The sequence below is a fragment of the Sminthopsis crassicaudata genome, chromosome 2, assembly GCF_048593235.1.
Source record: "Sminthopsis crassicaudata isolate SCR6 chromosome 2, ASM4859323v1, whole genome shotgun sequence".
NCBI lineage: Eukaryota > Metazoa > Chordata > Mammalia > Dasyuromorphia > Dasyuridae > Sminthopsis > Sminthopsis crassicaudata.
The window spans coordinates 366,895,293-366,909,388 of NC_133618.1; the positions used below are offsets into that span (position 1 = coordinate 366,895,293).

The 14,096-nt window shown below is 39.7% G+C and overlaps 1 protein-coding gene across 3 annotated transcripts in view; it reads right to left on the bottom strand.

Annotated features, from left to right (window-relative positions):
- KIF26A (kinesin family member 26A) overlaps nucleotides 1-14,096 on the bottom strand; it is a 170,619-nt gene that overhangs the window by 84,350 nt on the left and 72,173 nt on the right. For all 3 annotated transcript variants that reach the window (XM_074291055.1, XM_074291054.1, XM_074291056.1), the window contains exon 4: nucleotides 80-246. In XM_074291055.1, coding sequence (XP_074147156.1) covers nucleotides 80-246 — 167 coding nt within the window. The remainder of the gene's footprint in view (nucleotides 1-79; nucleotides 247-14,096) is intronic.

Here is a 14,096-nt window from a genome sequence, read left to right on the forward strand (position 1 = left end):
CGATTTTGACTCAAATCTGTCCCCAAAAAAGACCAAAATACAGAATTAACTATGGAAAGTAGGGGGAAAGAAAATTTACCTTATGAAGAAGGAAGCTGCAGCAGAAGTACCTGTTGAGACCCCCCCTGGTGCCACCAAACTCTGTGAAGTACCAGAGGGACAACATCCAGGCTGATCACAACGGTGCTGCCCAGGGGCTCCTTGGCCACGGGGTCCATCTTTCACCTGCTCTGGAACTGCTTCTGCCTGGGGCGCAGGGAGAAAGTAAAAGACAGGCAATTAGTGTACAGAATAAGATGCAAAATTCTCTTCTGGTGGGCCTTCCAAAATTTCATCCCAACTATCCTTTTCAGTCTTATGTCCCATTACACCCCTTCATGTACTCTGTGTTCATGCTGCTCTTTGTATCCTGCTCTCGTTCTCCATGGTTGGAAAATTACTCCTTACTCATCTTCTCCTACCAAAACCCTTCTCTTCCTTCAAGGGCCAGTTCAGGTACTGCTACCTACAAGAAGTCTCCTTTGAATCCATCAGCTGAAAGGAATCATACTTTTAATTCTATAGCACTTTACCTATTTCCTATCCCTCTTAAAGCATATTTATCTATATGTGTGTGTAACCCCCTCTCCAATAGTCTATAAACTACCTAAGGAACCATATTTTATAACTTTTGTATAAGCTAGTGCCTAGTGCAGAATAGTGCATATTGCAAATACTTAAATAAGTTTTGTTAAAATCAACTTGCACTTTGCCTAATATAAGCAGAGACACACAATTCATAAAAGACACTGGTTCTACAGCCTAATGTTGGCAAAGCAAGAAGAATGGAAGACAGAAGGGTATGTGCTGCAGCATGAAGATAGCCAGAGGGTCGCTCATGCTCCCCTCTCTGGAAGACCCTCTCTCTCTGTGATGCACAGTGGAGATGAGGATACTTGTGTCTGGCTTCTTTGCCACATCCTTTGTTCTCAATGATTAGTCATCCAGGTGACCATTTTGCTGGGAGAGAGCTAACCAAATAGAAGTGGATGCCTCTTCATTCTGCAGCATCTTCCCCGAGGAGACTCAATGCAATTTCAGCCTTTCAGGCTAGAGAAGAGTGGAGAACTTGAATGAAAATTTCAAAATGTTGCTTATCTTTATAGAACCCACAAGAAACACATCCTACAGGTTTGGTTTATGCCCCAAATTTAGCATTTATAATATATAGCCTTCTATTGTGATTTGTATTTTCATATGGATTTGTCTTGTTTCCTCAGCCAGACTATAAGGGATCGTGACTTATATCTCTTGGTGTCTCATATGGTTCCTGGCACAGAGTAACCAGATAATAAAATTTCTGTGACTCCCTATCGCCAAAGTTGGTTGGACTTGGCATTAGGAAATGCAAATTCAAGTTTTACTTCTGATAAGAAAGTCACATCCTTGATACTTGTTTTCTCATGTTCAAAATAGGCATCATCATATACTGCCTACCTCTAGAGGTTATTATAAAGAAAGTCCTTTGTCCATGTTATTTAAAGTGCTATAGAAATAAAGTTCAAACTCCTTTGTCTGGCATTCAAAGGCCCCCTATAATAGTAATAGTGAGGAAACGATATGACACAATGGATAAAGTACTAGACTGGGTAACCCTGGCCAAATCATTTAACTTTTCTGCTGTTCAGTTTACTCATCTATAAAATGAGAATTATACTAACACTTACTACCTTCTAGGATTGTTGTGAAGATAAAAGGACATAAGGTTTGTAAAGCACTTTGCATTATTATTATTATTATTACATAGTTATCATTATTATATAGTATTCCTTTGCCTTCCTGTTTTCATCTCATGATTCCCATCCATAAATTCTATACTCCAAAAAAACCCTATTTTTGTCCCCCAAATAAACCACATACTGTCAGTCTCCATGCCTTTTTGCTCATAATAATCCCTACACCTAGAATGTTTGCCCCTTTTTACCATTGGAATTCATCTTTTAAAACCTAAATCAAAAGATATCACTCAAAGAAAGCTTTCTCTGATCTGCTGTTTTGTTAATAATCCACCCCTCAGACTTAAAGTGGCATTTTGTTTTTAACTTCTTTATCATAATTATGATATAATAGTCTGTATTCCCCTGCCTCAATGTTTAAGTGGGGGCTAAAATAAGACCTGTCCAGGAAATATGTACGATATTAACAGTTACTTGGGGATGGGTGTAAAAGTGTTTATTCCCTAATTTAGTTCCCCATTTTTACAACACCATTTCATTAAATGTCTTTACTTTGAATTCCAAGTCATAGGGTTTGATCTGGTAATAGATCTAAGCACCTAATTATCTCTACAGTACCATAGACTTATTCTGCTCATAGGATTCCCAATCTAATGCTCTCTTGTCTTCTGAATGATTACTAAACTGATCTGTGATTTTTTCCTTCCTGTCCTCAATGATTCTAAAGTATCTATCAATGGATAGATTGATTGACTTGGAAAGAATGATTACCTATGTTCCTTCATTCAGGTTATCACCTAAAACCCACTGCCTGGAAACAGCCACAAGGTTTCCCAGCCCCCTGATTCTCTCTGGACAAAGTTACCAGAAACTCAGGCAACTCCATGGTTGAGATTGGCTGGAGGTTCCAAATTCCAAGGCCAAGAAACCCCAATGCACAGAGCAGCCAGGCTGTCCATCCCAGAGTACAAAAGGGTGTAATTAGAGGAGACACCACAATAAATATTTGTCAGAGCTTTAATTGTGCCATGTATGATAATATATGATGTTCCCGTCACCTGAAATACTACTCTGACATTTCCCACTAATTAGCTAAAATAAATTTCAGAAAGGGAGACAGTCTTGTAATGAAGGACAGAAGCAATTACACGCTCCCTGGGATGCCTGCAAACTTTAAATCCCGGTACACTGTATATCACTTTTTATACCTGCCTTTCCCAGGATCAGACCAGGGAGGCCTTCCACACTTGCCTGCTTTCCACAAAGTTCCTTTGTTACACAGAACTTAATGGACCCCATCTTGAGGGCATAGGAGCAGGAAACCTGCTGTCTGATAGAAATGCAACCTGTCACCCAGTCCACATCACACATTTGACCAAATTTTGTCTCCTTTGTTTCACTACCCTGTGTTTAAAAAAAGAAAAAGAAAAAATGTCAAGTGATCCTTCCCTTTCATTGCCTATTCACTGAGTCATAGAACATCAGAATTAGAAGAAACCTTATCTCAGAACATGGAATCATTTGCAACATGAGGTACATACTATAGGTATTTATTATGACCATTTCATAAATCACAGGATGCGTTTTTCCGTTTTATGTCTATGAAAACTGTCTCTCTAGCCAGACTGGGAGCTCCCTGAAGGCAGAGCGTAAGTCACTCTCAACAGAATCTCTGCTAAGCTTGGAGGTTCAGGATAGAATCACAGAATTTAACAGAAGAATAATCTGCTCCATCAAACTAGATAACCCCTTACCCGAATATCTTTCCTTCCCAATCCCTGAGCATCCAGGATCTCTCCTTGGAGATGGGAGACATGGGAAATCCTGGTTCCTGAACAATACTGAGCATGTGCACAAGCCATTGCTGGGCCATCCAAACCAGGCCCATTGGCAGTGGGGCATGTTGCCAGCTTCATCCACTTTCTTGCCCAGCCAAATGTGTCTTGTTTTCCTGGACGTGCTCCAGGCCCTGGAAACTGACCTGTCTCTTCTGGTCCACAAAGCTCTTCTGCAGCCACTGCAGGCATTTCTCTGCTCCATCTAATGGACTAGCGACAGCCAAACCCTGCACAAAAACTGGAACTGGGCGGTACAGAAGAAGCAAATTGGAAGGAAAGAGACCCAGAGCAGGGAGAGTTAGGGAAAGGGAAGGCAAGGGGAGAAGGGACGGGGAAGTCTTGCAGGGAGTTGGGATGGGGGATGAGAGGATGAGACAGGAAATGGAAAGGTTTCTAAAAACAAAAATCTGAGAGCAGCTTCACAAAGGAGCAACTTAAGTAAAAGTATGAAGAGAGGGGGAAAAATAAATAAGATTTCTTTTTTTATATGACACGATTCATTTGGATAGTTCCTATTCTAATTTTTTATCATAATAATTGAGTTCCATTCAACTACAATTCATCAAGGACCTATGTACCAGTCAGCTGAGAATACAAAGAAGAAAATCAAAACTACCCCTGCCCTCAAGGGACTTACATTCTATTGGAAAATATGAATCTCCTCTTTTCCTTGATAGTCAGACCTTCCTCACATAGCTTTAGCAGAGAGGGTTTTCATAGTTTCTTTGGGGATTTTTTTGGGGGGAAACCCAAAATTGTCATTACCCAGCAGGCAGTTCTCTGGGAATAAACCTTTCCACACACTAAGCTCACACAACAGATACAGCATCCATCAATAAACCAACTCTTTTTTTTTTCTTTTTTTTTTGGGGGGGGGAGGTAATTGGGTTGAATGACTTCCCCAAGGTCACACAGCTAGTATATATTAAAATCTGAGGCCAAATTCGAACTCGGGTCCTCCTGATTCCAGAACCAGTGCTCTATCCACTTATACATCCACATATATATGCATATGTGTTTATGTATGTGTGTTGTTTGTCTCCCTATTGAATTCAAATTCTTTGGAGGCAGAACTGTCTCCCATTCATTTTTATACTCTCAGGGCCTAGCCCAGTGCCTGGCATGTAGTAGATGCTTCATAAACAGAGTAGCAATACCTTACACTCATGTAGTGCTTTAAAGTTGATAAAGTGTTTTCTTCCAAATAAGCCTAAATCTAGGTATTTAAGTAATTTTAGAGACTGGAGGGGAATATCAGGTATGGAACTTCTAATGCAGCAATGCCTTCTACCAATGCAGATTATTACCTAGGGCACTAAGAGCTTAGATGATTTACCCAGAGTCACACACTGAATATGTTTCAGACACTGGACTTTAATTCAGTTTTCTTTGACTTCATGGCCAGTCCTCTTTGCACTATGCAGAGCCATTTCTTTTTAAGTATTATCTCTATTTTACAGATAAACTGAAACTCAGATGGGGCAAATTATTCATCCATGAACACAGAGTTTGGAAAATATCCATGCTTAGATTCTAAACCAGGTCTCCTTCTAAACCTAAAACTCCTTCTACTATCTAACATTCCTTCTCAAAATGTATTGATTTTTTTTCCATTCTCCCAGCCCCAACCAATTGTAAGGGAATCAAAGCTGAGTCTATTCTCCTTCAAAAAAATATGTCTGTTCAGCTTAGTATCACTGACAAAAAATCCCAAGAAATCCTGTTGCCAATGACAGAGTAAGACGAAAGCTTTCTCACCTGCCTCTGTTAATGGCAGCAGATGGCATGGGCATGTTCAATAAACCCTCCTTCCCTCCAAGGCTGGTGAGCCCTGAAACAGGCCCCCCTCCTGGCCTGGCCAGTGTCACATAAAGGGACCAGGCTGTCCATCAGAAGAGAGCCACATCTGGGATCTACACAGCAGAACTTCCGCAGGGGCCCATAAGGAGGAAACTAAGCAGTTTATAACAAATTCACCATGGCACACATTTTACAGCCAGAAGCTACAGAATTGTAACAAAAATCACCTCCAGTCAATTTAACCTTGGCTTTGGCACAGACCCCATGAAAAGAGCTGCCCTCAGAAATAACAGGAACCTTAGAAACCTCAAATATGAGGGCCAAAAAACATCTTTTGAGATCACAGAACTTAAAGTTAGACCAAAGATATGATTCCCTTATACTTTTTTTTTTTCCTCTGAGGCTGGGGTTAAGTGACTTGCCCAGGGTCACACAGCTAGGAAGTGTTAAGTGTCTGAGACCAGATTTGAACTCGGGTCCTCCTGAATTCAGGGCTGGTGCTCTATCCACTGCGCCACCTAGCTGCCCCTCTCTTATATTTCTTCAACCTCAGCTTCGTTATCCCCATCTGTAAAATGGAGATAATGACCACTAAGGCCCCTTCCATTTTTAAATTTTGTATTCTGACTGCAAACACAGAGTTTGCTACCTTTTCTCCTTCCACATATTTTTTAACCTCATTTTGTCAAAAGAAACAGTTTAGTGTCCATGATTGTGTCCTCTTATCAATGTAGTTTAAGATAGCCATCCCCTATTTTTATTGTCTTTTCCATTTATTTATGGAGGCAGTTAGGGTTAAGTGACTTGCCCAGGATCACACAGTAGGTAAGCATCTGAGGTCATATTTGAATTTAGGTTCTTCTGATTTCAGGGCCAATGCTCTGTGCCACCTAACTACTCATCTCCCCTATTTTTTTTAGAAGATAGCTTTCATGAATGGTTGTGACCAGAAACATTCATGACCATTGGTTGTACCCCTTAAGAGATTAGGTCCTGCATACTTAGCTAAGTGGGTCCATAGACAACAGACATAATGTCTATTCCAAGACCCACGAGCAAAGTTGCTCAGCCTGGTTGCACCTCCTGGTGCATAAATTCCATTAGAGTAATGTGGTAATCCTATAATTATGAGAGATCCCAGGTAGAGGCATTGGGGAGTACTACAGTCTAGAGAAAGAAAAGGTTCTCTCCAAGATAAAATAAGAAAGATTCCAAGTCTCCCAAAGCAAAGACCGTGATTCTTCTCTTCTGCCACCTGCCTCTTTCTAGAAATCCCTCGTCCAAAATGAGGGAATGATTCTTTTAAAAAATAAATGTTGTGATTATGCTTGAAACTTGGAACCAGAAACTACGTACAAAAATCTAATAAAATGGCTAAACATTCATAAGAGAATAGAATTGTTTAGATATGAAGTCAATAATGTCACATAGAGTGAAACTAAACTCAGAAATAAATTACATTCACTGACAATGATGTTAACAGAACCATCTCCTCTAAGGACTTAGATTTATATAACTTATTTGCTCATCATGATCACTTGCCAATCATTGCAACAATCATTTGACACCATGAAATATCAGACACATTGCTCAGAACATTTGGTACCTCCAAAGAATCATCCAGGATGAAGGTATTTCACATAAACTGAATTTCTTAAATATAAAAATTATTTCCAATTTTAATCATTTGAGATGAAAACCTTTCCAGAATAAAGCACACAAATCTTTGTCTTTTAAAATAGAGGCTACTGAATATCATTTAACCATTCCTTGGTGGCTCAAAAACCTGTTATTGTTCATTCCCTGGTAGAGATACTGAAGTGATTTTCCATTTATTCCTCCAGTTCATTTTATAGATGAGGAAACTGAGTCAAATGGGTAAATGACTTGCCCAAGATCACACAGCTAGGAAATGTATGAGGGTGGATTTGATGAGTTTTCTTAACTCCAGGACCAGCACTGCTATCCACTCTCTATCCACTGCTCAACCTAGCTACCCCTCCCCACTGCCAAGTCATTGACAGATAAATAGAACAAAGGTAACAGATCTAGATTTAGACACAGAAATCTTCATTTGAAAATCCAGTTCAGCTACTTATCAAGTGCACAAGTCACTTCCTTTCTTTTTTTCTCCTCCAATTTTCCCATTTGTAAAACTGAGGAGGGAGAAGTGTCTCTAAGTGCTTTTATCATTATAATTATCAGTTATTATATTAAGAAGAAAAACAGGAATGCCTTTAGAGCCCAGTGAGACTATTTACTCCTACACTGAATTTCCCTAGGTAGTGATGCTTCCTGAGGTTTTTTACATATTTTTATAGTATTTTTGTCTCCTCCTTCATTATCAAGCTATTAACTGTCACTTTCTGCTGCCCTCAATTTACTCATCAATAACAGCCTCTCTCTTAAATTGTCCCAAGATTGGAGAACAAACCTTAAATCTATCTAGAATCTTATGGAGAATTAGATTCAATAGGCTTAAAGAGAAAACCAGAGACTTCTCCAAAGAACAAAGTATAGGAACTTTAGGGCAGCTAGGTGGTTCAATGGAAACAATGCCTGAGCTCAAATTTTGCCTTAAGACACTAGCTGTGTGACCCTGAGCAAGGCACTTACCCCAATTTGTCTCAATTTCTTCATCTGTAAAAATGAGCAGAAGAAGGAAATGACAAATCACTCAAGTATCTTTGCCAAGAAAACTCCAAATGGGGTTATAGAGAGAACATTGACCAAAAAGCAATATAAGAACTTTCTAATCTCAGATGCCTCTTTCTTTTCCTTGTGGGACTTTCAGCTAGCTCAGTCAGTTGAGGTCACTAGGCAAGTGTCCCCCAGCTAATAGGTCTACTATATTTGTTTTTGGGTTATTTCAACTATTTCTCAGTTGGGACAGGAAGAAACTGAAAAAAGCACATTTCCTTGAAGATCATGGGCCAGCAGGGAGGAGTTGATTCTCAGTGATCCATATAATGTGCCTATATTCTCTTCCCAGTACTTAGCTGGATAATCACTAACACTTAATATACCCCAGGTCCAGCCCATCTTTGGCTCATAGACAACTGCCCTCAGAAAACTCCAGATAACACCCTAAGCCAAACCCCGTTAGGAAGGAAAATCTGCCTAAAAACAAACAAACTCCAGATAAGACATTCTAATAGCAAAATAAACATGTCTAGGCTGAACCAAGGTTTGGGATTGTCTACTATGCCACTATTTATTCTGTACCCGAGTTTTGAAGAATTATAGTCTTTCATGAGTGCTATGAGTTTATATGCAGAGAAACAGGAATCACGTACTTACTAAGCACCTATAATATACCAGGCTCTGTGCTAAGAATTGGGGATACAAAGAAAGAAAGATAGAAAACAGTTCCTGATCCCTAGGATGTTCCCAGGAGAAATAGATTTTGGGGGGGGGGGGGAGAAATTCTTCATCAAAACTGGATGGAGCAGGAACCTAAAATGACTTCTCCTGAAAAGTCCTCAAGATTGAGATTGGCTCATATAAACCCAGATCTACTCTTCTCAGACATAATTTACATTTTTATCCCCTAAGAACATAAAACACAGAATGGCAGAGCTAGGAGGAATCTAGAATTTGGAATATTGAATATTGAATACAAGAAAGACTGGATAACAATATCATTTTACAGATGATGAATTTGAGGATTAGAAGTAAAATGACCTGCTGGAGATTGTTTATTCAGTAGTTTTTTGGTTATGTGAGACTCTCCATGTCCCCCATTTGAGGTTTTCTTAGCAAAGATACTGGCGTGGTTTGCCATTTCCTTTTCCAGCTCATTTTGCAGATAAGGAAACTGAGCCAAACAGGGTCATATCACTAGAAAGTGTCTGAGGCTGGGGTCTTCCTGATGCCAGGCCAAACTCTAAATCGCAAAGCTCATAAATGGCAAGAATAGGGATTTAAATCTAGAATTTCTGCCTTTGAGTCTAATGTTCTTTCCACTACAATAATGGGGACTAGAATAAACAATCCCCAAAGGTAATTCCATCTTGGACATCCTAGGATTAGCCATTAGTATGGAAAGTTGGATACCGAACTTATTTTAAATGTTTTTAAACGTGCCTCTGTGAACTGAGCACTACACCTCTTCTCGTCTCATGTTAGCTATCCCTTTAATCAAAAAAGAAAAGGAACTGTTTACCCACTTGAGGAAATTGGGAGGCTCTCTTTCAAGAAGAATTTCACAAACCAGTGAAAATGGAGTTTTTCACAAGCTGGAACTTTGTTGCCTCCCTCCAGCTTCCACCTGGTGCCATATAAGACAAGGAACATGAAAGAGGAGGAGAATGTGGGGGAGGGGATCAATTTTAAGCAATCCCAGACTTTTTTTTTTTTTTTTTTAAACAAGGCACTGCTGGATAGATGATCCCTGTTTGAGGAGTACTGGTAGTTTTCTGAGCTGCCCCTATTGTAAACCTCCCACAGAGACCCCAGGGATGAACACCTGGCCCTATGGCTGAAACAGCTGCTTTGCAACCCCCAAACTCCTCCCAGTCACAAAATGCACTACAAGAATATTTCTGTCTTTACAAACTCAGATTCATAGGATATCAGAGCTGGGGGATTTGGAATCATAAAACAAAAATGAAAAAGTCAAAGCTAAAATGGGTCTTAAATCACAGAAGTCTAGTAAAGTCAAAACAACAAGTATTTGAGGCAGCTAGGTGGCTCAATGGAAAGAGTCCTAGACCTGGAGGAACTGAATTTAAATCCAGCCTCAGTCACTTATTAGCTGTGTAATCCTGATCAAGTCACTTATCTGTTCACCTTACTCCCCTGGAGAAGGAAATGGCAAACCATTCCAGTATCTTTTCAAGAAAACCCCAAGAACAGTATGGTCCATAGGATCACTAAGAGTAGGACGTGACTGAATGACTGAACAATTACAAAATGTGCCAAGGTCTGTGCTAATCTCTGGAGATAAAGGCAAAAACCCAGTCCTCACTTATCTACGAAGGGAGAGGGGAAAACAAGCAACATCAACTAACAGAGAAGACAGAGGCAGAAGGCATTGATATTAAACAGAACTGGGAAAGTCTTACATAAGGTAAAATGTTAGCTGAGAGAGGAAGAAAGCTAGAGAAGTTGCAGGTCAGGAGGGAAAGATGGGATTGGGAAATGGAGTATCTAATGAAAGGAATGAGGTCAATTGGGAGTAAAGTGTAATTAGACTAGAAAGGTAGGAAGGGATCAGGTTTGTAAAGGCTTTAAAAGCAAAATAGAGAATAAAGAATGTCAGAGCTAGAAACCTAGAACACAGAGTGTGAGAATAGGAAGGAGCCTTTGAACATAGAATATGAGAACTGGAAGTACCCTAAGAAACCTAGAACACACCGTGAGAGTAGAAAGGGACCTTAGAACATAGAATATAGAACATCAGTGTTGGAAGCAGTTTTAGGATCACAGAACATAGAATGTAAGAGCAGCGAGGGGTCTTAGAACATAAAACACAATGTCTGAGGTGGGAGGGGCTTTGTGAATCCAGAACATAAAATGGCAGAGCAGAAATGAGTTGTTAAGAATCACAAAACGACGGTTGGAAGAGTCTTGAAATCACAGAACCACAGAATTCCTGGAAACTTTCCAGTCTAACTCTTCCCTCAAATTCATATATTTTAATGTAGGAAAAATTCGGTCCTTAAAAGAAAAAAGGGACATAGATAATCAAAGTGACAGTCACAGAAGATGTAATAGAGCTCAACTCCCTCATAACCCAAAAGAATCTAATGTTCTTTTTAAAACAAGCCTCTCCCAACATTTTCTACAAGACTATATTCTCTGAATACATCTCATACATCATTCTCTCCCATTCCCAGGACTTTGCTTATTATCTCCCCTATCTGTCCTTGACTTTGATGTCCTATTACTCTGTAAAGGCTCAATTCAGTGTCCCCAATTTAGCAGGCTGTCACTGAGGCCAGTCAGAACCATTTAGCCTTTACACAGACTCAAGTATACAGGCTCAATCCACCCCTCTAATCCAGGGGATAATAAGCAATCAACATCAGGATTAGGATCTAGAGCAGACATTCCTTGACAGGGAAGAAGGATCGATTAATCCCTCATCAGGTCTCTCCCCAGGACATCACCAAGACCAATGAGGTCTAACCCCCAAACTGGTTGGGGGCTACCTAGACTGCTTCAGGTCTAGAATCTGTGTGCTCCTACTGAGTATGCAGGCACATACTCACACATATACTTCCTCTGACTGGCACACAGTAGGTGCTTAATAAATGTTTTTTTTAAATGTTGCAATGATTGTTCTCCGTGAATGGCTGTGGCCAAAAACATCAATCTCCTGGTAAGCAACCTTATAAAAGAGAGCCTCTCCATACTTAGCCAGATGTGTACTCAGAAAAATACAAGCATCCCTTTCATGTCTGGGCCTATACTCCTCAGCCTAATAGTTAGCATTTACGTAGTGCTTCAGGGTTTTGCAAAACACTTTACAAATACGATTTCATTTGATCTTCACAGCAACCCTTAGGAGGTAGATGCTATTATTATCCCCACTGCACAGATAAGGAAACTGAGGCAAACCAAAGTAACCCAGTTAGTAGGTATCTGAGGCCAGACTCAGGTCTTCCTGATTCCAGGCCCAGAGCTCTATCCACTGTACCACATAGTGGCTAGAATTTAACTTAGAAGAGCCAAGTTCACCTCCATGTCATGCATGGTGAGACAGCAGAGGAGAATGTCAATTCAGGACCCACACAGTAGGAAGTTAAATATTTGTTGGGTGCATGAATGAATCTGTTTCCCTGGGCTTCCCATGAAGAAAGGCCCCCAGAACACCAAAGCTATTATCAGAATTAAATGAGATCATGTCTGTACAGTGCTTTGTAACTATAAAGCATAACACAATTGTGAACTGCTATTATCCCCCCTTCAACACCTACTAGATGGGTGCCCTGGGGCAAGACTTTTTGTTTTTTGGAGGGGTCCAGCCAGAACCTATGATTTCATCCAATGTGCAGAATTATCCATGCAGATTACTGACCCACACAGGTGGGTAATCTACGGAAGCTGACCTATCTACTTCCCCTCTGTTTCTCTAGGGAAGGCATTTAGAACTCAAAGAAGCCTTAGAGAAGATTTCACAGGTGAGGAGGAGACCCAGAGAGGTTAATGACTCAACTAATTACTAGGGAGCTAGGGATTCAAATCTAAGTGTTCTTTTCTATTACGTCAAGTCACACCAATAACTCTGAGTCTCAGTTTTCTTCTCTACAAAAACAGAGATGAGGAGACTGGTATCCTTCCCTCCACAGGAGGAAATAAGAATATCACTTATTCACCAGTGGTCTTAACCCAACCCTGATTTTCCCCAAGGAGAGAAGTCATTTCTTGCATGATCCACAGTCATTTTTTTAAAACAACATTATTATTGTGAGGAAAGTACTTTGTAAACCTTAAATCTTTATTAAAAATGCATGTCACTGTTGCACTCACTGTCATCATTATCATTGATTGTTCTTATTAGAAAAGATGAATTTGTCCATTAGGACAAACCACATTGGCATCTCAATAGCTCCCCTATTCTCAGAAAGAGACCCTGGATCACAGGTCTCCCCACCCCCAAAAAACTATTTTCTATTACCCTTGTTAGTAATAAAAAAACATACAACTGTTTATGGACAATACAATGAAGAAAGGGAAATTCATGGGGCTGTCTGCACCAAAGTATTTAATTCTAAAGTCTTCAGAGAGGTATTTTAACATTCCAGGGCTAGTTCTAATTATTGATCCCTGGACATAGCAGGAAATTACCTCATCTGAGGCCTAAAGTTCTATTTATATCCTTAATAATACCATCATTGATTACTGTGACTGTTCTCTAATTATAAATCCATTATCCGATCCTCTTTCCAACTCCCTCCCCCCAAACACACACATAACACACATACCAACACAAGCTGAAATAAAGTCAGTGGCTCCGGTAAAACAGCATAGAAAAGAAGAATAAGGCTTAAAGGACCACGTTTTATGTCTTTCCATCAAACCCATAATCCATGCCTTATGACTTTATTCATCAGGGACCCTAATCTAATCCTGCCTTCCCCAGTCAAAGCGTCATTTTAGGGAATGTTTAGCAGCATGTGAGGAATGCAAACAAAATCTCAATTCTCTCTCCCTTGTTTTGAATTTCAACACAAAGATATGGGGCAGCTTCCTAGCTCTCTATCAATATCAATGATTAAAGTAGGAGAGGAAGAGGAAGGATAATAATAGGCCAAATAAAATCTCAAGGAAGTGGAAAAGGAATATTTCCAATATTCAAGAACCTCTGTAATGCAATTGCCTCCCTCACCCATCCTGGTTTTTCTTTCTTTTTTAGGTTTATTTTTATTTCTATTCTGAATTTAACAAACACCCAATAAAATCAACACTTCCATATACATTGCAGAACAGAAAAACAGCAGATAATACATGAAATAACAAATGTCTATTGGGTAAAGTTTAGTTTTCATTTTTAAGTATATGATAAATTCAACATGTAACTTTCAAAGCTGTCCTGATTGTATGAGATTCTTCTGGCCTTTTTTTCTTTTTAGGGCATAGGAGGAAGACTTTCATCTACCCTCACTAGGGAAAAAAGAAAAAGAAAAAAGAAAACACTTGTAACAAATATGTATAGTCAAGAAAAGCAAATTTCCACACTGGCCTATCCATAATTGATGTCTCTTTCTGCAGTTTCAATCTATCAGCTCCTTGTTAG